Below are 24,746 nucleotides of genomic sequence, written 5' to 3' on the forward strand. Positions count from 1 at the left end.
TTTCCCTTAAAAGAGTTACACAGAGGTGGACAAGAGGGTGACTTATCCCACTACTGCTTCAGTTTGTTTGAAACTAAAACCACTTTTGTAACTGCTGCGGTGCTACTTTTTGGTGCTGTATCAGCTATTTACACTGTGACCAGCGATGAGTTATTGACTCTCATAGACATTATAAAATCCTCTAAGTAGCAGAATACTGTGTTCTATTGACTTGAATCAGCCCAGGGTTTAATAGAAACTACTCGCCGTATTCCTAAGCCCTTTAAAGCCTCAGTATTAGGAACGTTTTTTGTTTTTTTTCACCGGTTTGAATTTTTAGCACGGTTAGTTAATTCGAAATGAAGGATCAAGAGGGTCTGCTGTTTCGGAAAATAATAAAAGAGAAACAGAGTGAAGGGTGGCAGTTGAGACAAAGAGGAAATGAGGGGCTAAATCCACTGACGCTGAAAGACGACACTTCAATTCATTTAATTATTTCTGCAGGGTATTCCACACAGAGAAGACTAAGTGATGAAGGCATAACCTCATCGTTTTCTGAGCTTTAAGGATGGTCAGAGAAAACTGCGGTTTTGACTTTAGGAGACATCATATCTTACTCTTTAATCTGATCTATAATAGTCTATCATGTGTGGTATGCATTGTGCAGTAAAGATTGTGGACATCAACGGACATCAATAATTAATAACAGACCAACATACATTCCTGCACTAAAGAGGTATTTCTCCTTATACTAGGGGCATCATGGGCACTAGGGCTTTTTGTATTACATCGCATACGTGTCTGATAGCACGTTTTGAAGTGCAGAAAAACCATATTTGCTTTTGTCAAACTCTGTTTTGTAAGCTCTTAAAGTAGCTATTGTGTCCTTTCTTTTCGTCTTCAGTTATCGTATACATTGTGTTTCTTTTTTAACATCACAGGACAGTAAACATACAGAGCTGGATGGTGACAAGCACGACACTCTGCAGGAAGTAAAGCCCGAAACACCATCTTTTAGTGGAATTGTTGAAATGCAAGGAGAGAGCAGTCCATAGCAGTGCCTTCATTCCTTTGACGATATATCATCTACTGTAAGCAAAATCCAACACACACATTGCAATTTGATATCCCAAAAATGTTTCCACAACACATGAATGAACCATTGTGTTGGTTTTTTTTTTTTTTCTCTTCCAGGAGGAGCTTATCCTGTCTACTTTGACTTCTCCACAACCCTTTATCCCATGACACAGACGCAGGAACTGTCTTTTGTTTTACCTCTTTTGGTAGTCTCCAACAGTGTACATAAAATAATGTATTTTGATAATTAATAATTGCTGTATTTTGGTTTATTTTCTCACATGTCATTAAGTAATACCCCTGGCGCTGACATGCACATTTTAATGCTTCTCTTTTATTTTGTGTGATGACTATCTTGCATTTGGTGTGTCACTGTTGTGAGTGAACAAGAACGTGAAATGAGAACAATTCTATAAATTATTAGAACGTGTATTATCTAAGTAATACTGGATGTGTAGGACGGACCAGGTCTGACCTATGGTACTTAAATGCTCTTTAGATTATATGTCAAATCTATATTTAAGTATTACAGAGTTTTTGATTAAGCTGCAGAAATACACTGATGTGCACAGCACACAATGTTCTTGTCAAGCAGTGTTGTTATGAATAAAGCTTTTATCATTTCACTTGCCTCTGTTTGGTGTGTGTGCACAAATGATGCAGTTATTTTCTCTCCATGACCTGCTGAACTGAGATCCCGTTGAATACCGCCTGTTATTCACAACAGGTAAAACGTGACCACAGAGTGTGACGTGACGTAGGGGGCACGTTACAGTAGAGCACCTGTGCTACACGTGTGAACAGTTTCATTCCCCACAGGAGCAGCGGTATGAAGACCAGGCTTCAAGGCTTGGATTGGAGACTGCACTTGAGGAGGCACAAGGTAAAAACAGCTGTGGAAATATAAATATATATATAAATGAATGTTTGGAAGCGCACATTTTGAAATGGGTGTCGGTTCCAGCTGGTGCAGAGGGAGCAGGAAGGACTGTGCGTCGTGCTGCTGCTGAACTTTTACCTGCGTGTTTATTTAATTTAATGGCAGGTTATTTTTTTTGAATTGAAAACCAAACGCTAACTTTGACCAATTCTTGCAAAATGTTAGCCCAAAGGTCGTCAGTGTTTCTGACACAGTTGGACACAGGTGTTGTGTCGACATAAGCTCCCCTGACTGCGGCGTGTCTCAACTGCAAGACTGCGCGCACACACCGGAGCGATGATAGTTAACGTTAGATAATAGCTCACATGAAGGTCGTGCTTTCTCCCATGTTTCTAAATCAAAGGCACGAACATGCAGACCTCACCCACATTTAAAGGCTGTTATCAAATAATTTGTCTTTAAAAATCTGTCCAATGAAATGTCCATGCTTGCATCATATTTCACTTTAACAGCTTCACCGAAGTGTTGTATCAGCCTCCGTCAGTGTTTATACAGTGTGACGCCAGCTGATGTTTGTTATCCAGGTGCATTTAGAGTTTTGTTTTGCAACGTTCAACTTCATTTAAACGGATATGAACAAAAAGATGTGGAAAAAATACATTATACTTTTCATGTCTTGTAAAATACAGACTAATACATGTAAATATAACTTAGAGTTAACTTTTTTTATGATGTAACTTAACATTAGTTTGCCTCATGCACTAGTTGTAAAATGGTTCCTTATTAGTCTACTCTTTGTTGCACAACATGAATGAAGGTGTTTCTTAAACCTTAACTGAACCCCCCATTAAATTCAAAATAATCTTTCAACAGCATATTTTGTGTTCCTTCAGCAATTCAGTGACAAGAGGACACTTTGACTTCAGACAGTATGTCATTGTAAAGAGTTATTCAGAGGTGTGGACTGGAATTTGGAGTCGCAAATCCAAAAACACTTGAAACTCTACTTGGACTCAAACACCAGTGACTCATGACTTCACTTGAACTTGAGCCTTTTGACTTGAAAATACTTGCAATCCTCCCCCAAGCCCAAAGATTAAAATGTATGTCATTCTAAAAAGTGTACCGTGAATCCCTTAATTTCCTGAATCTATTATCATCTTTACACTTTTCATTCCCAGCAAGTTGACACTGAATTTTCCAGCTTCATTTTGTTTGAACCAAATCGACAGCATCCAATGAAGTTGCAGGAGAGAACCATAAAGGACATCCATTATGTTACTGAGCACCAGTTGGAAAATATGATACTGAAGATAATTTTGTTCGTGTAAAAAAAACAACAACTACTTGGTGGTCAACAAAGAACTTCGGTATGCATGTGTTGATCAAAAGTACAGACAGATACGCAACAACATCCAACTCTGACATTTGAAGTTGCATAAATCAAGATTAATATTAATATAATTTGCAAGCTTATGCTCAGCTAATATTAGTCTAATAGCTAAATAACTTCTGTTTTAACAAATAAAGATTTAAATTTTAAAAGCACTCACGGTTATAGTAAATTGAATACATTATTAACCTAAAATGGCATCACATTTGTTTAAAAGCACATCGTGACTCATTTACAAATAGAAGCTCAAAGTTTAGCACTAAAGACTTGAGACTTCTCAGTCTTGACTTTTGACATGACTGAAGACCTGCCCGTCTTGACTTGGGACTTGAGTGCAAAGACTTGAGACTTACTTGTGACTTGCAAAACAATGACTTTGTTCCACCTCTGGAATTATGTTATTTACAAATTAGATGTCATGTCACCAAGGTGCCTTCATCAAAACTATTACTGTTCCCAAAACAGTAGTACAAAAAAAAGTAGCAAAAATCACACTGGTGCGGGATCACAGTAGCTTACCTAAGAAAAACTCACTGGAAAACAGTTATCCTTGCTTCCCCACAACTTTTTATAACATGCCAGAAATAATACAATGAATTGAAGTGAGAAACAGCAGCAAGTTGCAACAATGAGGCTTACCCAGAATTATTATTGCAAGTGGTGAGAGGTGACTGCTGTCTCACCATATCAGTAGGCTAGCACCGATTTTGTCTGTAAAGAAGCTGCTGCAGCACAAGTGTTAACGCACCCTCTCCGTAGTTTCCAACAGCTGCTATATTGTGTTCCACATAAGCCAACTGAGAGAGTGCGCAAATGTAGTAACCTTTCCATTTCATTAGATGGACAGAGTGCATCGAGCTGAACTGGACAGCTGTGGCTTGACTTAAACTCATGATGTTTTTTAACGTGGATTTGTCTGAGTTACGCCACTCAGATCAGTTGGTGGACCCATGGAGCACACAACCTTTCGCTCTCTTAACAGCAGCGCCAACCTATCACCATCCGTGCCTCCGACAGTACCTCCTAGTAAGGAGGAACTGTCCAGAGTGAAACATGCTTGCAGGTATGGTGCCAGCTGCCAGATTTACCAGGACCGTACAAGAATAGTGTAGCTTGAGTCCCTGTCAGCAGTTCCACCTTCTTCTACAGTGAGGTTCATCAAGCCAAGCAGAGGGGAGCCACACATACAGAAAGTGCTGTTCTAGTAGTCTTCTTTAAAATGCTGAACAAGCTGGTTTCTGAGGGAGGTGGATGCTCACACAGTCCTCTGTAGTACCAGTGGAGCACCCAGGAGATTTCATTGTCCTTGTGCTGGAGGGCAGTTATGCAACATGTGCCATAACAAAACCTGTGGCCGGCGAGGTTGTTCGTCTTCACCGGATCTAAGCTCTTAGCTGATACAGAGGTCTTGTGTGTTGTTGCAGCTGTGAAAGGGACACACCCAGCAGCCGCAGGTTGTTGGCTGTCACTGCCAACTGGAGAGCAAGGTGGAATATCCACTTTCCACGATCTCCTTGTTCATGCTCTGCTGAGGATTGACCTGCAGGATGGCCTTAGCTAAAGTCCTCACTTTAGCTAAGGCCATCCTGCAGGTGACTCCTGGACAGAAGTAGAGCAAAAACAAGGTGCTGCCTGACTTTTCTGGGGGTTTTTAGCGGAGCTATATTTCAGAACTGAAGCTGAAGTACTTTTATTTTTTACTACAAACACCATACAAACCTGGCAATCAGCACTCTGGCAGGCAAGCAAACTGAGTAGAGGCACTCTTGGTACTGTGGCACTGAAAGCAGAGCTGATAAGGGTCATTGGCAGTAACCAGTGCCTCATTAGACCAATTAGTGTGTGTCCATGATGTCATTTTTGGCACTTAGCAAAAGTACAAGGGAGGCCAAAACTGCTCCTGTCATTTAATATAGAACAGTTTCGACAGAGTGGAATTATATAAATGATGTTAAAAGATAGTGTGTGCGTCATTTTAAGTCAAAATAGATAAAATAAATAAAAAAAAGGATTAATAATTTACTGATGATGGTATTAGTTTTGTATCAAAAGTAAAGTGATCTGGGGCGTCGGTGACTTAGTGGATAGAGCAGGCGCCCCATGTACAAGGCTGTTGCCGCAGGGGCCCGGGCTCGACTCCAGCCTGTGGCCATTTCCTGCATGTCACTCCCCCTCTCTCTCCCCCTCTCACACTTGTCTGTCCTGTCAATTAAAGGCCAAAATGCCCCCAAAAAATATCTAAAAAAAAAAAAAAGTAAAGTGATTNGTCCTGTTGATTAAAGGCTAAAATGCCCCCCAAAAAAATATCTTAAAAAAAAATCATCAATCAGATCTAAAAATTCTTTAGCCAGCGGCTTAGAAGGACAACAGACATGCACGTTACAATCACCAACACATAAAATTCTGTCATAGTTTGTCATGATACAAGCCAAAAAATCGGAAGTCTTTAGTAAGATGACTGTTATATTTAGGTGGCCGGTATAGCACTGCACAAAGTACTTGGTCCGACCGGCCCAGTTCAAACAAGCTCAGTTCAAAAGAAGAGAAAGACATTGGAGGCAAGAGCTTGCAGTATAAACTGTTGTTAAAAACAGTTGCTATTCTTCCACCACGACCAGTGGTCCTCGGTGAATTAAAAAATGTACAATCTGGAGGCAGAAGCTCTGTGAAGGCAGCTAACTCACCCACACTTATCCAGGTTTCCGTCAGAAAAAGTACATCCAAGGCGTGTGAGGTGAAGAGGTCTTGGAGAATGAAAGTCTTGTTCATCACTTATCTTGTGTTTACCAGCGCACATCCAGTCGAAACCGGTGAGACGGCCGGGAACTCTGCCATGTGAGTTATCTGGCTCAGTGGCTTGAGGTTGCGCTGGTTGACTCCACCAAGATGCCGGAGATGAGGCAGGCGATGGCGCACAGTATAGCGGCAGAAGAAAGAAGGCAGATGCCATAAAACCAGCACACCTTTCTGACCGCCCTGCATACAGTTGCCTTACTCAAGTGCTCAGCGTCTCCGACATTGTACAAAAAACTTCCATTTGCAAAGAAACGCAGCGCAACACACACTATCTGCTAGGATGTGAGAGCATGACTACGACTGGTAATGTTGCAAATGTAAGGACGGATTAGGTTGTGTATGTAGACGATGGACTGTGACNGCAAACTGAGTAGAGGCACTCTTGGTACTGTGGCACTGAAAGCAGAGCTGATAAGGGTCATTGGCAGTAACCAGTGCCTCATTAGACCAATTAGTGTGTGTCCATGATGTCATTTTTGGCACTTAGCAAAAGTACAAGGGAGGCCAAAACTGCTCCTGTCATTTAATATAGAACAGTTTCGACAGAGTGGAATTATATAAATGATGTTAAAAGATAGTGTGTGCGTCATTTTAAGTCAAAATAGATAAAATAAATAAAAAAAAGGATTAATAATTTACTGATGATGGTATTAGTTTTGTATCAAAAGTAAAGTGATCTGGGGCGTCGGTGACTTAGTGGATAGAGCAGGCGCCCCATGTACAAGGCTGTTGCCGCAGGGGCCCGGGCTCGACTCCAGCCTGTGGCCATTTCCTGCATGTCACTCCCCCTCTCTCTCCCCCTCTCACACTTGTCTGTCCTGTCAATTAAAGGCCAAAATGCCCCCAAAAAATATCTAAAAAAAAAAAAAAGTAAAGTGATTTAAAACCCAATGTGTAAAACTAAAACCAAAATACATTACAGTATAAAATACTCAAAATAAAACAATATCTTAGGGGTCCATTTATATCAGCCAATACCTGACAGGATTTATTTATTGTTTTGTTTTTTGTTTTGTTTTTCCCTGCATGGTAGTGCCCCGTGTCGCTCGTACATGATATTGTAAATGATGACGTTAAGTGGATAAGGACAATCAATCATCAGTCATCAATATGAGGGAATTAATTTACTAGTTTGCCGTACAAAACTATTGCAACTATAATTACTCTATAATTTTTTTTTTTTTTTTAAAAACATGTCTTACAGTTATGTGAAACACTCTATTAAGTCCCTAAAATAGATCTGGCATTCATCCTACACCAATGTAATTAGCATTTGCATTGACTGATACCAGAAGAATGTGTTCCAGGCTATGAGTTATTTCTGGCCCTCTCATGCTGCCTGGGGTTTCTTGTCCTTGTATCAGTCCACCGCTGGACCTCAGCTGAACCATTTGTCTGCCCCCATCACCCGCTGCTCGAGACACTAGTACTGACACTGAGGGTTTTACCTCATAAGCTAGTGAAGCTCTTGCACGTCGTTGCGCAGAGCAGTCCAGCGATCAGCTGGTTCTCTCGTGCTCATGGTATGCTTTTAAAGTGCACATAATAGTGCTTATGTTTAAAGGTAACCCAAGCCATGTAGGGCTGTGTGATTGTGACAGATGCTGGTGGGTATGTGTCAGGGAGAGTGGATTAATGGGGACAGAAAGGCAGAGGTCATGCAGATTACACCGATTTCCATCTCTTTGCAAATGATTTCACAGTTACAAACTTCTTCCTTTCACAGTTAAGTTAAACCACGCTAAAGATACACAATCAGAAAGATGAAATTTGTGCTCTTTTATCCCTCTGAGGTTCAACGTCGTACTGTTTCCTTACTCTGTATTTCTTTGCTTTGAAGGTTGAAACAACAGGGGTTTGACCACCACACCAGCTTGTCATATTTGCCAAAGTAATCAAGTTAGCCTTGTCCTCTGTTAATGTAATAAGGTATTGCTTTAACCCTATGCTGCCTGTTTGTCTGTATCTCCAGTAGCCTGTCCTCCCCTGGTCAGACTCTGTTACACATTACCTTTCAGAATGATGTTATCACCCCAACCATCCCCCACATGGAGCCTGTCACTGAATGACACAGCCCACAACACAGCCAATCCGCTGGGCTGGCGACTCCGCACAACCCTATGCCTTCTGCTGTGCACTAAGTTTAAAGTGCAATTTGCAATCTGTGCGAAGTCCATGACAAAAGAACAGTTTGTTTTATAGTACTGGCGTCCCTCACGGACTCATTACTGAGCTAAAGACACCCCCTTTGTGTAAGTGTGCTTTGTGTGCACATTTCCTGCCTTCCAGGTTGCAGAGGGAACTATATCAAAAAACCAAAACAAAAGCAGGGAAATTAAAGCAAGAGCAGACTAGAGGCTGAGCAAATTAGGCGTTTATTAGTGCGCTACTGTGTCAGAGCAAGGATGGCTGTTTTGGGAGTCATTGTGTTAAAAATATCTTTATTGTGGTGGATCATGTTTGGGTAGGAGGGATCGTTTTGCCCCACTGGGCCAGCCTCGTGGGCAGCAGATGAGCCAGAGAGACTTTTGTGTGTGTGAGTGTGTGTGTGTATGTGTGTGTGTGTGTGTGAGTGCTCTGCTGAGCTGTGAGCAGAGGAGCCCCGCCAGCCAGCTTGCTCTAACTGTGCTCTGCACACACTCCAGTCCAACAGCTCGTCTCTTCTCTCTGCTCCAGATGATGCCTTGGATCTAGCCGGCCCACATGAGTGATATGAATAACACACTGGACGGAATACACACTTCTGGAAGCCTCGGAGAGAAAGCAGAGATTTTTCAGAGTGGCAAGGGTAATGTGAGTGGCTTTCCCAGCCCAGCCCTCATCCCTTTGCGAGCTCCTTTACCAGCACCAAATGCCCAGAAGATCAGGACTACGCTCTGCAAGGGGAGCAGGTATGACTCAATTTTCTTTGCACTTGCCATGAATGACACCAGGCTGTTTATGGGATTCAATTAAAATAAATTCAGTTACACCAAAACTGAAAGAAGTGTTTTCTACTCTACACTTAACACTGTGAGCTGCCCTGCAGAAGAATAGTGCACTCTTTGTATTAGCAGGAGTGAGACACAGAGGTCTATTTGAAAGCTGTAGCGTAGACTTTGTACCTGTAAACACAATTGGCTCGAGCCAAACGCAGCTGTCAATGGAGTGTAATGTATTATTTCAACAGTGCAGTTAAAGACCTGGAATCAAATCAAGCACCTGTTAGTTTGTGGGAGATAATTAGTAACTCAGTAACTGCTGTGTTTACAGAGCAGTAAAGAAAGCGTCAGTCAGAGAACGGCACCTTGTTCAGGAACCGAGGCCCTCTCATCTGCAAGTGTGCTGATTCTAACTCTTACCTTATCATGATGACAGTTGAATGTGGTGTTGTGGATGATATGTTTACACAGGTTATGACGGATTGAAATGTTAGTTCACTGTGCGGACATGTTAAATGCATTTGAGGAGTACTGACTACTCTTTACTGCCTAACATTGGAAGATGCATCACATCGGGGTTAGGGTGACACATGATTATAATATTCGAAATCATGGCAAAAAAAATCCTGATGCTGCTATTTTTTGATTGTAATATAGATTGCTCTCCTCAAGCCAGCACTTAAAGCCCTTTAATGTTTCTGTCAGCTACTGTATGATAGTGGTAAAATCAGGGTCAGCTCACATGTGCATAATCTTATCAGAAGTCTGATGGTGAGTGGGGTGTGCCGTCTGGTAGTTGAGAGCAGGAGGAGTCCATGCAGACGCAGCCTTATGTTTCTGTCAGTTTGTTTATCACCTGCTTCATTTACACTCCCCAATTTGTCTACGTGGGACGCATGCAACACAAGAACCAGCAATATGTTGAAACATCTCTCTAAGCTACAGGTTGCGAAATCAGTCTGGCATAAAGTCTAATGCATCGTTACGATGTCACAGTCTGGACTGACTCTTGACAGGCGAAATAGGGAGACAAGTGATCTATTGTTTGTATTCATCCTTTTAAAAGCGTGATTTTTCCACTACAGTTTCTCCATAAGTTTCATGCAATATTTCACAAACTGTAAATTCTGCAACTGCTTGAGCCAACATTTCACTAAAGCTTCTGGAAAGCAGTTTGATACTTTAAAGGGAGATTTCAACCCAAAATCCTCTGACCTGTAGTGCTGTTTATCAGTCTAGATTGTTTTGGTGTGAGTTGCGGAGTGTTGGAGATATCGGCTATAGAGATGTCTGCCTTCTCTCAAATATAATGGAACTAGATGACACTCGGCTTGTCGTGCTCAAAGCGCCAATGAAATACATTTTAACTTGTGAGTAGTTTCATGTACAAACTGTTTTCTTTCTACTGAAATATTTCCGCCAACTGTGCAGAAAGAAGTGTGCTACTACTTATGGTCAAGAGGCTTGTGCTTGTGACAGCACGCGATTTAACATTAACAGCGTTGTCTGTGGCTGAGCAGCAGCGTTAGTTAGCTTGGTGGTGCTAGGTGAGCTAACAGTACTCGCATGATTCCTTGCACAGTGATACGGTTGGTGGGTGTAGTTCAGTAGAAAGAAAATAGTTTGTACATGAAACCGCTCACAACAAGTTCTGTGGATTATTTTGAGTAGCTGGGTCATGATTTCTGAAAGAGGCATTGCAATTGAATTTAGCATTATTTGGCATTTTGAGCGCCACAAGCTGAGTGCCATCTTGTTCCATTATATGTGAGAGAAGGCAGACATCTCTACAACACTCAACAACTGACACCAAAACAACGTAGAATGAAACAGCACTACATGTAAGAGGAAAAATGTGTTTGATTTTGGGGTGAATTGCCCCTTTATGTGAGTGGTATTCAAACCTCAGACACTATGGAAACGTGTTTTATGGCTGTACCATTACATCAAAGAGAATACTGTAGATGTGTGCACCATTTCCGTTAGCCAAATGTTTAGTGTGACATACTTTTACATGTTTGAAGACTCATACAGAATTTGAAATCAGATGTGAACAATGCTTGCCACATTTAATGCAGCGCCTCTCCCTCTCTCTCTCTCTCTCTGTATTTTTTGTCCTTCAGGAGCAATAAAGAGGGAGAGGAGTCATTCTCTTCCCCTGTTCCAAACCCTTTCCCTGAGCTTATCGCCTCAACCCTTTCCCCCCTTGTGTCTGAATGTTTATTGCCATGGACCAAAAGTAGTGCAACTCAGGTGAGTGTTCCATTTACAGTACTAGAGGCTAACTGTGACACAAAGAGGCATATTATTTGAAAGAAAAAAAAGGCCTCTATTGTAACCTTCATCATGTGCAACCTCAGGCAACACAGTTATGCTAACTTTAATTGGAACAAGTGCCAGAAAAACAACTGCGGGACATATTTAGATTTACATAAATGCATACTTACATGTTTGGCTTGTGATTGGTCTGACACTTCAGGGCATATGGACGGTAGAACCAGTTGTGTGAGTACGTAAATTCGTTGCAGTGAGTAGATAATAATGCTGTCAGCACACACTCCGACAATCCACATGCTCAGTGGTAGTACTTTTGAGAGCCCGGGTTTGTACCTGCATACAGTGCCACTGAACAACATAAAAATGGGAAATACCTGTGATTTGATAGCACCTGAAGTTAGTGCATTTGAAATTTAATTATAACTGTATTGTTGACCCAGGAAATACCTGGCTTAGTGCCCAACAGCCACTCTTGTACATTTGTTTTAGCACAGGGTGTGTGGTGTGTAATGTGACGAATGTGTGAAAGTACCTGCTGCTGCTTTCACTCCAGTGTAGTAGATCTTCAGTTTTATTGATTTTTTTTTCTTACTTTGGTCACCATCTGACCATCCACTATGCCCCGCCCCTCTTATTTACTTTTGCTATGCCCATGCTTTCCATTCCAGTATGGCACATATGCAGCTGATAATGACAGGTGTGACAGATTTACCACTCAAGAGTTATAGTAACTTTGGGAACAGTGAGTCTCTGCTTTCACACAGAAGTAGTTAAATGGCTTCTCATTGCAAGAAGATGATTGTTGATTTTGTCGCCAGCAGACTTGAAAACGTGAATCCAGTAAAAGTGTCTGTACACTTCCCAAAACAAACAAATAAACAACAGGACAGACCGGTGAACGTCACCCTAAAATCTCATGTAGTAGCTTGGTCCTGAACGGAGACCGAACTTATAACCCCACACACCAGGCGTTTTTGGATCAAACAGTTCAGGGGACTCCTTAAGAGGAAGTGCCCACTGGGGCAGAGAACTCCCCAGAGAAGTACATACCTTCACAGCATTTTTTTTTTCTGTTTACATTGGCAGCGCCATAAGGAATGCTGAATTGGCAGACTGTAAGCTGGCCGGGGGTTTGTGTAGCACCGTCACTTATGCTTTGAGGATTCAAATCACTTTGTATTTCTACCAATGAATATATGCTCAGTAAAACCAGGACTTCACTGTCGGTCCATTTGGCTGCATTTTCTTCAATTTTATTTTATTATGAGCTGTTGTTGGTGTTTTTTGTTAATGGCATTTTTTATTGAAGGATAACTGCAAATCATACAGAATTACAATTAAAACAATACTTTTCCTTCCATTTTTTTTGGTAACAAACATCCCTCTCCACCTCCCACTAGGGCCGCAACTAACGATTATTTTCATTGACAACTAATCTGTTGATTGTTTCTTCAATTAGTCGACGAATCTATTGAAAAATGTGTTAAAATGTTGAAAAATGTCTGTCTGTCTCTCCCAAACCCCAAAATTATGTCATCTAATGTCTTGTTTCGTACTCACGCCAAAGGGTTTTAGTTCACCATCATGGGAGAGTGTGTAAAGCTGCCAATATCTGAATGTAAGAAGCTGCAATAAGAGTATTTTGGGGTACTTTCATAGTACTTTTCTATGAAAAATGACTCAAACCGATTAGTCGACTACTAAAATAGTCACCGATTATTTTAATAGTCGATTAGTCATCGATTAGTCGACTAATCTTTGCAGCCCTGCCTCCACCCATCCCCTCCCGCCCCTACTTTGAAAGTCCATGGTGATACAGGTTGAACACACAATGACACTGATTCCCTATTTAAAAAAAAAAAAAGTACAGTAGAAAAAAAGGGGGATAAGTAAATAAAAGAAGGCAAAGGAAAAAAGCGGATTTATTGTCTACTTTTTACACTGTTTCCAAATTTTTAAAATTTGTGGTTGCTGGTGCTGCATTTCCAGTGTTTGACCTGTGAACGTACACTTATGTCTGTGTCTGCTTATGTCACTCAGGGTTCCTCTTGTAGTGGGGGAGTAACTACTCTAAAAAAAGAAGCTAAAAAAAAAAAAGTCCCTCAAAACAGTGTTCTAAGAGCTATGATCATTTCTACTTCTTAAGGGACATGCACACAAAAAAGGAGGTTCTCAGAGCCATGAAAAAGTCCCTTTGGTCCAAAAAACAGCCTAATGTGGTTGGTTTATGATGTGTCCCTTGGCTTTGGACTGTACCATTATTTGTAGTAAGCTAGTTAGCTATGCATGCTAACATTTGCAGCTTGCATTAAAGCAGATATATGGACTGTTTTATGCATTCCTTTTACTGTTGCGCTTGTGTTTTTCGTTTTGGAAAGTGCACTACAACCTTTTTTTGCCTTCCCCTACAATCTAATGATCTCCTAATTTTGCCTGCAACAGCTTGCACAAACGTACTGCAGGTGATACACAACTCCTGATGAATTATTGTTTATTAACCACTCTCTTTATGAGTGCAAGTCAGCAGAAAACGTATTCCTTTGCACAGCCAGATATTACTTAATATGACCCTGTGATCTGTTGTTGATTTGTGCGTTTATACAGATCTCACTGCCAAATTCTAAAAAGAGAGCACATTCATTATGTTGGAAAGCTAACAATTATGGGTCTGCTTCAAAAGTGCATGGGTTTCAAAATGGATTTTGTCTATACATTTTCCAGGGCTGTTAAATTAGTCTGGTTTGTCAACCGCTAGATATTTCCTGGATGTGGATCTGTATACTGTATACTGAAGTTGATTTCAGGTTTTTCAGTATCTTTGTGGTGTGCATGTGTGTGTTTAAATGTGTGTATTCGTGTGTTCATGTGTAGCAGCAGGGGGCAGCTCAAAGTAGTGACTCATAGGAAAGCTTGAAATTACAGAGCTCAGCAGTTACCAAGGACTATCAGCAGTATTAGACCTCTGTGTGCTCATGTGTTGCCTTCATGCTGAGAATGAGAAAAAAAATACATACAGAAAGTCTTGTTTTCTATTTTTTTTCTAAAGCTTCCATTGTGCTGTTAGTAAGTGTGATTGGCATAAGAGTGAAATCATATTGGCATTTGTTCTCCTTCATGCATTGTGGTAAGATTGCTTGATTATCTAACACTGGAGTGTCTCCACTTGATATATTATGTCTCAAATGAGCCCTTCTACTCTATTCCATCCTCACTCAATTCATACAGAGTGATTGCCAAATCCTCCTGTGCTCTCGGCAGCCTATTGTGAATACAGGTCAGGGATTTGCACGGATTTGGCATTTTCTTTGACAAATGCGAGAATAATCCTCAAGTTTCTCAGTGAAGGAGCAATATGACACCCTGTTGACCTCACTCTGCAACAATGTGGCTTCCTTGTTAGCAAATCCTAAAGTGCTCCTTATGTATCTCGCTGATGAGGCCTGTGCCTGCACCTCATGGGCCTGACAGCCTCTCACTTAGTCTTTTCAGCAGCGGCACTGGGGAGACAAAGGGAGTATGTCAGAGCGAACAGCTGTTTTTGTGTCACAATCCTCATGTCACAGGGTTATGACCTTCTTTCAGTAGCACTCAAGAAACCAATGACATCATTGTTCCAACTGTGCAGCGCTCACCCCCTCACCCACCCTTCTAACTTTTCTATAAAGGAAAATTGTCCATTGAGCTTCCCCAGTGTGTCTTTTGGGGTAGTAATTTTCCCATCAGTTACAATTATCTGAAAATAATAATCTTCTACTAAGGACAGGCTCAGATTATAAAATGAGCAGGCTAGGAAAATGGCAGTGGCGTCTGTCGATGTGGCATCTCAACCAACTCCGTGTCTGGATGACCATGTTTTTGTTTTGCCGCAGTTGATTTGAGTGGCTTTGCACAATTGTGGCAAGACCCTTCGCGCAACATCACTTTATTTTACACAGGCTTTTAAAGCTACTTCACTTGTGAGAAACTGGTTTATCTGAGCCCCCTGTTAGCCCAGTGTTTGTAGTGTCATGGTACATTTCCATAACAACACCAGCGAGTCATAACTGCCACACTATGTCAATGAGAAACCCAGGTTTGCCGTCAGCAATCTCCAGTCAAGTACCTTTCTTAATGCATCTACATTCAGTGTGTTGACATGAAAATGCATTGTTATACGTACAATAGGTCAAGACACATGGATTTGGAAGATCGGTTTGCATGGTGAATAAGTCTGAGTGCTAAACTGCCTCAGCTGTTTCAGATACAGCCGTGACATTAGAGATTACTTTGTGAAATAAAATCCTCCTGCACTTTTGATACTGACCTCAGGAAAAGTGCCCACCGGCAATACCAAGGGTTCAGATTTTAAGTCTATTGGCTCAGCCACAGCACCACTGTGTACACAAATACACAAAATTTATGATGACATGACGATGCACTAAATATTTAGAGGCTTGCGAAACCCGTCATGCAACGCTGGTCACTATAAAGACAATTCTTTGATGACATTGTTGATACAGGCAGTGTAAGATGGCTTTGAGCGTAACATAATGGAAGAACTGGCAAGACTTCACGATATAATGGCAAAATAAACAGTTTTTGAGGAAGTCCACGTAGCTGGCACAGCCTACACTCTCCAGGAATATAGTGGGCAGTCATGCTTGGACTCTTACCAGAAACCAGAAGCACACAGGCAGCCTGTGTCCAGACGGTGTTGAGTGTTCAGTTCAGCTATATGACTCAGAGGAAATGCCTGCCCCTTTAGAGATGTTATTTCAGATGCAACATGTACCACGTATATGTTCTTCACTCTGAGTTTCAGCCTCTTCGCTACAGCAGATGTAATAATGTCCTCAGGGTCCCTCTTTATAATAAATATACAACAGTTACTCATGTTCTCTCCATTCAGCAACTTTGATAATATGTCGGAGAGCTGCGTACTGACCAATCAGAGCTACGCTGAAGCCATACCTTGTGCATCATTTGAGTTTTATAAACTTGAATCAACAGTATTGGACACTGACAGGAACATTATAATGCAATCGTTCAATAAGAGAATCTGAGGAGTTTGAATCAGGAGTCATGCTCTGTAATCTCTGCGCATAGCTTTCATTCCTCGTGCCTAACAGGGAGTTTGTGTTATATATAGGAAGTCATCTGGTGCAGCTTTTTTGTTTCTCTTCATGACTGTCTTACCCCTTCCACACAGGCAGTCATATGGGATAACATGATGTTTGTGGTTGCTCTGCTTATTTTTGTAATACCAAATATAGCTAGTTAGTTCTGCAAAATGAACCCACTTCTTCTTACTTGTGTTGTCAGCATAGCCATGAGTTTTTGCTGAACTTCATGTTGTGTGAAACAGGTATTACTCTGATTTAACGTGTGGAAGGACAGCTGTAAACCTGGGTCATGTGTAAACAACAACACCCACGGGTTAAACTTTAAGAGTACAATGCAGGATGTACACTGTACAGATAAATAGTTTACACTCTTTTCTGATCTTATCAAACCAGACAGCAGCACTAAATACCGTGTGAATATGCCTAAAAATGCCAGCTTAGTTGGATTTGGTCAGTCAAACATAGCGCAGTGTGAATGAAGACGCATCCTTCACCTCACTGAAGGTTGTCCTGACACAGCACACCTCTCAAGCACAGTTAGCATGCGCTGGATTTTGTGGCCTACTGCTACATATTCAGGGTTTCACATCTGAATCTCAGCACCTGTTGAGGTAACATTGGTTTGAGTGGACGATAGCTACTGTTTTACCATTTTTAATTTGTTACCCCAGTATATCCTAAAGATTTCCCCTATTTCCTGGCTGTTGTTAGATAGCTTTACCCTGCATCCCTCTGCCCACACTCCACATCTGCATACACGCACCACTGCACCCTTGGTTGATGTCTTGTTCCTTTGACAGAGCTTGCAAGGGGTCTTGATTGAATCACCCGTGGTCAAGGACAAAGTGTCTGGAACTGGCTTTGTTATGGGAGTTGTGGAGACTCTGTTATCATTCTGGCTCCATTGGCTACATTAATTCCAATTCACTTTAGCTGTGTGATAACTAGCAGCGTCTGCTTGTCTGCGCTCTCACAAGTCAGTGTGCTGCGTTTCCAGATAAACATGAAGCCTGTCGTGGGAGGTTCTTCTTCTCCTGTCTGTTCTCATGAGTTGAAATGGAGTACAATAATTGGTGCTGGTGAGGAGATAAAAGAAATATAGAGCCGTGCACATTTTGAAATGCAGCGTGCAGGCTTTTTACTGTAGCTCTGTGAGGTTTTGGTGACGAGATTAGCTGGTTTACTTCTCTTTGACGCACTTCTAGCTGTGACTAAAAATGTTCATGTCCAGGCAGCTTTCACACCCTGACTAATGAGGTTGTCAAAAGTAGCAGTACTTTGGTATTTTTTTTCAATACTACATTAATTATACATTCAATAGTATCAAAAATACCAAAGCTTTAAAAGATCTTCAACCAGATTTGCACGGATGAAACAACAGGGGAGACAAATCATTTGGCCCTCAACCTTTTGCTGTTTTTCCATGACTAATATGACTGAATGATGTGACCGCAGCAACGTCATTAAACGCTAACTAATTCTGACCGTGGCTGGAAAACACAGAGGAGACAGTGTTTTTGTCTCAATGGCCAAAGCTAACCTCTGTTAGTCCACTCAGCAGCCAAGGCACAAGACAGGGAAACTTCTGTTGGTCATAAGGAGTTGCATCATTTACTCGACTGAACATTTGCTGTTACTTGATAATTCATTGCTAAAATTATTTTGTGCTCCAGTCGCTCACTTTTCATGCTTTTGTATTTTACAATATGTATATCAATTAATCACAATCACAATTAATGTACATCATTAATCCCATGTTATGTTAAAATTGTGAATAAATTGTTTTTCTCGCATGCCTCCATGGTATACAAAGAATCCAAAAGTGTTTTTGATGAATTGAAGTAAATGGGGACCGTGTTTAACAACAGCAAAACTAAATCAAAGAGAAAAACAAAGTTTTCTTCACAAATTCAATTCACGATTTCAGTATAACACGGGGTGAGTAATTGATATATAAATGGTGATTTTGGAAGGTGAAGCGCTCCTTTAATCATTCATTCAGTCGCCTAGTGGATAGTGCCGGCACCCCATGTATAGAGGTGATGTCCTGCTGCAGCGGTCGCGAGTTCGACTCCAGCTTGTGACCCTTCACTGCATGTCATCCCCACTCCCTCTCTCTCCCTATTTCACACTATCCTGACAATTAAAGGCAAAAAGCCCCTAAAAATAATCTTTAAAAAAAAACAACAACAACTAACAACAAACTCTCTCTAGCAGTGGTAGTTGGTTGTCAAGGCAGTTGCCATGCGGTGGTGTAAAGGCAGCTTAATGTATATCAAAAGTACAAAATCAATCAGTTTATTTTCCCTGTGGTTTGCACCCTATCAGGGCCCAGATTTGGCCTATGGACCTTAAGTTGAGTATCACTGCAGTACTGTATTACTAAAGCAGGGCTGAATGAGTTTATATGTGTGTGGTCTTCATCAGACAATTAACTTCAGGCTCCGTGTGGTCTGCGATTGTCTCTCCCTTATTAATGCATTCATAACTTTATTGAGATGGCATCTGCTCCCCACAGCATTCGGTATCTATCTTCATACTTGTGCTCTGAGCTAACTAAACTAGAAGCAAACATTTTATAAGTGTATTTGACCTAAAATAAACATACTAAACTTTGATATTTGATATTGATCTCTCATTTTTATTACTCTAATGGTAAAGACTGAGGCTGGAAGAGGGGGCTGTGTTGTAAAGATGGCACACTCATATTCACAAGGCCTCTTTGTCTCGTCTTACAGTAAAACAGATGTGGGTTGTGAATTGAGGCTGTGGGAGTAAGCGCTATTTCGGACCTCTAATTCTCTCTCTCCCTCTCTAAAGGGACATTAGATACAGTAGTGCCAAAGCATTGCATGAACATCAACACATACTTATATTCAGAACATTGTTATGACTAGAATAATCTGGATAATTGAATAGATAAATGTCATTTTGAGAAGTCACAACACAATGACTAATCTGAGGTCTGATGTCGACAGGTCAGTCTTAATGTGGTTGCAGCAAGAGGGCAACTGTAGTGCAACAATAAAACTTTTTTATTTCCCCAGCACACTCTTTAGTGTTTCATTATCTAAACAGTTAATAAACTGTGCAATGTTTAATGATCACTTTTTGCCCGTAACCTTGTCTAAAATGAGCTTACACAAAGTAAAACGTAAAACATTAATGGGAAATGCTCATGAATATTCTTATGAATGTTTGTTTAGTGAAATGGATTCTATGTCTGAGACTAAAAATAGCTATGTGGTGTCTGGTTAAAAAGTAAGCAAAAAACAAGCTGATTCGTGAACTTTCTGGGAAAACTTCAGCTCATTTTGTTTGGTTAAATATATTTTAGGTCTGAGGCTAAAAATAGCATTGTAGCGTCTGGTTTGAAGGTAAGCAAGAAACACTGGAACACGGACTTTCTCAGAAAACTTAGTTGTGTTTTTTACATTGTCACGGGGCAGAGTTTCTTACTTTGATTCCAAGTATTTTACAATAGCTTTCTCAGGCCTTGTGTGTTTTCACTCATGAGAAAACCTTCTTTTTTCAGTTTTGTTTGCTGGAACTGCCTTTCTAAAAGGAGCGAAAAGGAAACAAGCTTTTACAATCTCAAGGACAAAGGAGGAGTTTGTGTTTGTTGAGGAGGCAACATGACTTAGTTTCTCACACTTTCATAGTGGGAGCTGTCATCATAACAGCTTTTCTCTTCCAAAAGGATTACCATATAGAAGAATCTCTATATTATTAATAATCTCGAGCACTACAATTTGTACTTTACCCTTGTTTTCAGTTACTATGTGTGGATATTTTTCACATAGTTAATAGTGCACATAAGGCAGAAGCATGAATTTCCATGCGAGAAGAGTCACTTTGCCTGCCATCACACCACTTTGTCTGCAGAAGCGGGTAGGTATCCGATACGGATCTCCTCTGTACTTTCTCCTAAACATTTTTCCTCTTTACCAGTCAAGTGCTGCCTTCTGTTCATGTTTGCCAATCTAAATCTAAGCCACCTTTTTAGATTGCACTGGACGAGCCTCATTGGAGCACTCTGGAAAAATTCTATTTATGCAGCTTTTTAAAGTTTTTGTCTTCATTTATATGTTTATAGTCTGTTCACAATAATTTGCTTCACTATTGTTAGTAGTTAGAACTGAATTTCCAATGGAATTTACATTGGGTTCTTCAAAAATGTTAGCTAGTTAGGATCTCAAAATCAATCTTTGACATAGATGCAATGTGTCATTTGATTGTGAGAGGTGATGTTTCAAACCCAAAGAGAGACACTGGCTCACACTGGACTCTTGAAATACACTAAAAATGTTCACTTTGATAAGGACCATGGATGGTGGAAGAAAGCCCACATGTGAAACAGCACTTTGCATTTGCTGCACATACCTGATGGTGGCGTTGTTGCTGTGATTTCTTAGAGTCGGTTATGTTCACAAACATTGGTTCAACCACAATATAGTGTAAATGCTTAAACTCCTGCCTGCTCCCCTTTAAAACTGCTGTGTATGGATTTATAGATTCTTGCCTTTTTATTTTATGATGGCTCTCTCATCGTTTACTTTGACATGGGGATTTTGACTTGTATATCAAATCACAGTCAGGGAAAGAAAACCACCAACCACCATTGGTCACACAGTGTGGACCTGTGTGACAAATGTTGCCACTTGTTGTGAACTATAAAGGTAGTATTATGAATATGGTATTATAAAGGGGCACAGCTGCAGTGTTCTTATTAGGATAAATGTTGCATATTCATCAAGCCGACTCAAATGTCTTTCCTGTCCTATATCTGAGTCAAATCTGCTGTGCAAATCCATCCCCCAAAAATTTAGCAGAATATAAATTTGGCCAAAGTAGCTCCTAGCTTCTCAGCATGCTTTTGTGTGTAGCCTGATAACAGTTGTCTGCTGTTGTTCTCCTCATTGATGAATTCTGCATGCTCTTTAAAGCAAATAGCATTCTGGCTGCTACTTTTCATTTCCACTTGGTCCAGCTCTGTTTCAGCACCTGGAGCACCAGTAGCTTAGCTATTAACTGTAGGTGTAAATAGCACCTGGTTCAGCTATTAGAGAGAGAGTCCCATGTGAGGTTGAGACTGTCAGTCTTTGCAGTGTTGTTACATTGAGGAGCTGGGGGGGAAATTTCTCAGTGGTTTCTTAGATAGACGAGGCTGAAGGCCACTTACTCACCAGCACTCCAAGATAGAGCTGCAGCTGTGGGAGTGCAGTTCAAGGTTAAACCAGAGCGGTCTAATTGGCAAAATGGCTCACACTGTCCTGTCCTTGAGATAAGAAGGTCTAATAGAGGAGTTTATCTTCAACAAGACTATATGTGGTGTTACACAGTCAATGTCTGGATTTACTGTACTATATTTTTTTGTTGCCTCGCCCCCGCTTTATCCTCACATCTGAGATGCAGCTCGGCATCAAAGTATGTTGAATAGGACCAGCTTTGCATACTGTAAAGGCAGAACCTGACCGATAAATTGGTGGACTGTTATAATCAGCTTATCACATATTTATCAAGTTTATATGTCCCTGATGCGCATCACAAAATGCCAAAGATAAGATTGCGTTAATTTAAAATCATCTAAAATTCTTTTTTTTTTCCACCAGGGGGCGCTGAGGTTTATTTTTCCAACTTTAAAATGTATCAATATATCCAAGTCATGCTAACGTAATTTGTAAATTTGAGATATTTTTTATCATAGTCTGTGTGCTTGTATATATGTATGTATCTGTCCACAGCTAATCTCGCATACTACTGGACCCATCAACCTAATTTTTTTTATGCACATTTATGACTGTATGTTCAAGGACGTCATGTGGTTTTGGGTAACAATTTTCAAAAATACTATTTAATTTGCTGCTCTGTTTTATACTGTCTGTGACTGCTGACTCCTCACTCCTCTTAACCTGCCCACAAGTGATCAACAAAATTACATAGCAAAAGGAATTTTCTTTAAATAGCTAGGCAAAAAACAAGCTGCACCCAGGTTGTTGTATCCCACATTTTGGCTTTTGTCGTGGCCCAAAAATCGACATCCATAGAAAAGTTTGGTCTCATTTTGAACTGGAGCATCTACAGATTAATTCAATACCTGATATGTTACGATCCACTAAAGTTAGGCACGATACAAGATTAAATTTTTTTATCTATGCTGCCATCTTGACTGTAAGGGAGCCAAGGGACGATTTCGTGAGATCCAACTCTTCTTTCTTTGGGAGGGGTTTTGCTGGACATGTCTGTAACCTGCCTATTGTCCACCCTTCGTAACACTACTATCATGCAAACACAGTGGGCACACAGCCATCCCTGCACTCCCTGTTCCCCACCCAGCTGTCCCCAGACACTTTGCTAGTTTGTCCATGGTTTTACGTTCATGTTCAAAAAAGAAATATTGGGCCATGTGTAGTTAGGATATTTTTTTTAACTCTTAAATATTGATATCATTTGCGAAGAGGGTACAAACGACTGCTTTTCAGCAGTTTCTAGCTGCAGCAGGAGACTTTGTTGCACCAACCAGTTTTGCACATTAGACCACAGATGAGACTGTGTCTACCAGTTGGAGGAGGCTAAAATTTGTGTCTGTTTGCTCTGCCAATTTTTACTAAGCTAACAACAATACTGTATTGTGTGGGAGGTGTGAAAATAATTTAATGTTGACAGTGTCACTGCTGCTGCAAGTTGCCTGAATTAATGAATTCAACCATTCAGCAAATTTTATCTGGGTGGTAGATTAAAGACCAGTATCTAGCACCTAGGTAGTATCAACCTAAGCAAACAGGGTACTCCCTCGGGTGCTTATATCTCACAGGAATTACAAAATGAGATCAAAATGAATATCTCCCTCACATAAGTTGACCTTTGTAGTGCTGCTTTGTTAATTGCGTGGTCATATCTTTCAAAAGTGACGTTTAATTTTGGCCCGACTGCAACCAAAACTTGATTAAAAAAACTCTATTTAAGCTGAACAACAGAAGCCAATTTGCTCTTTTGCCCTTCTAAAGTGAGGAACAACACTCTCACAGAGAAGTAACTCTCTAGGTAACATTATTTATTTTTGCATGTTGCAACATAAAAGCTGAGCTACATGACGTAGGCGGACATGAATGCTTTTCAGGTGAAAGCATGTGTACATTTGGATCAGGGTTACTTGCCGATGAATGCAGCTCTGTGTTCGCTGATAAAGACATCAGCCGTTTACACAGCATGCTACCTCGTCTGGCCATTCATTAGTAACTTTAAACCAATGATTAACAGTACCTCCCACTCAATGTGTTCAATTACTCGGAGTGAAAGTTTTTGCATAATGATACAATAATTTGGTGGTGGAAGTAAAACTAATTACATCCTGAGTTCTGTAATTACAATTATTAGACCTGTCTGGTGATATTATTATAAACAGTTTGCACCATGGATTATGTATGCATATTTCTCAACACATTGTTGGAAGTTGTCATTTTCACTATATGTTTTAATCCCACTGCACTATTACATCAAATGTAAAATCCTGGATGTTGTATATAAAATCATTGTGATTCAGCATGAAATATTTTCTATGTTTGGAAACAACCTCGTTTACATATCTGCGTGACTCAGGCATCTGCTGAGTTAATTAGTGAATCAAAAACAGTCTGCAGAGCAGGATTCATATTTAAAAGCCTCGCTTTTAAATAGCTTTTGATGGCAAACCATGTGAGCACCATTCTGGTGCCTTAGGCCAAACACCCACTATTTGACATCAAATAATTTGTGATAATCATGCAAATGTTAGAAAAAAAAATAATGCTATCACAGTAACCATGGAGACAGCACTTACATTCACAGAGAAATGTTCTGCTTGTGGAGCTCTGATGTCCACTCTCTCCAGCAGAAGTAACATGGTGGTAAAGCACCTCCTAAAACCAGTCTTAGGAAGTTTGTGTCGTAGATATTGTCACAAGGACATCACATCAGGGTGCTTCCCAAGCACCTCCACACTCCTTCATGCCCTGAACTTAGTCCATCGGTCTGTCTCTTTTGTACATTTACATGAACATAATTTGCACTGTCAGAACACAGTGTAAAATATTTAGTGTTCAGGAAGTAAAATAGAAAGAATGCTTTGCAACTGGGAATGTAGAGGAGCACAGCAGGTTTTCGTCCAGGATTTCACAGGCTTTTGCTGCGCTTATGATACCCACTGCAACTCTTCCAAGGTCCACTGCAGACATGCAGCTCCACAGCATGATGGAGGGGTGGTGTGTCTGTGTTGCTGTGTTGTGACACATCCCCTCACTATTTAGAACATGTGCACCCCCCCCCCCCCCCCCCCCCCCCCC

General features: G+C 40.7%; 2 protein-coding genes across 7 annotated transcripts in view; both read left to right on the forward strand.

Moving 5' to 3' along the window:
• The window catches only part of cobll1b (cordon-bleu WH2 repeat protein-like 1b), a 31,770-nt gene extending 30,085 nt beyond the window's left edge, over positions 1 to 1,685 (forward strand). For all 3 annotated transcript variants that reach the window (XM_050048711.1, XM_050048712.1, XM_050048713.1), the window contains 2 exons: positions 921 to 1,070; positions 1,174 to 1,685. In XM_050048711.1, coding sequence (XP_049904668.1) covers positions 921 to 1,034 — 114 coding nt within the window. In that variant the 3' untranslated portion in view covers positions 1,035 to 1,070; positions 1,174 to 1,685. The remainder of the gene's footprint in view (positions 1 to 920; positions 1,071 to 1,173) is intronic.
• Positions 1,686 to 1,818: 133 nt separating this feature from the next.
• grb14 (growth factor receptor-bound protein 14) overlaps positions 1,819 to 24,746 on the forward strand; it is a 43,098-nt gene continuing 20,170 nt past the window's right edge. The window contains exons 1-3 of one of the 4 annotated variants that reach the window (XM_050048720.1): positions 1,819 to 1,939; positions 8,802 to 9,016; positions 11,170 to 11,299. In XM_050048720.1, coding sequence (XP_049904677.1) covers positions 8,829 to 9,016; positions 11,170 to 11,299 — 318 coding nt within the window. In that variant the 5' untranslated portion in view covers positions 1,819 to 1,939; positions 8,802 to 8,828. Of the gene's footprint in view, positions 1,940 to 8,280; positions 8,378 to 8,402; positions 8,658 to 8,801; positions 9,017 to 11,169; positions 11,300 to 19,716; positions 20,317 to 24,746 lie in introns of those variants that run through there. The other 3 variants (XM_050048721.1, XM_050048722.1, XM_050048724.1) reach the window with 3 other exon arrangements.

The sequence above is a fragment of the Epinephelus moara genome, chromosome 7 (genome assembly GCF_006386435.1).
Source record: "Epinephelus moara isolate mb chromosome 7, YSFRI_EMoa_1.0, whole genome shotgun sequence".
Taxonomy (NCBI): Eukaryota; Metazoa; Chordata; class Actinopteri; order Perciformes; family Serranidae; genus Epinephelus; species Epinephelus moara.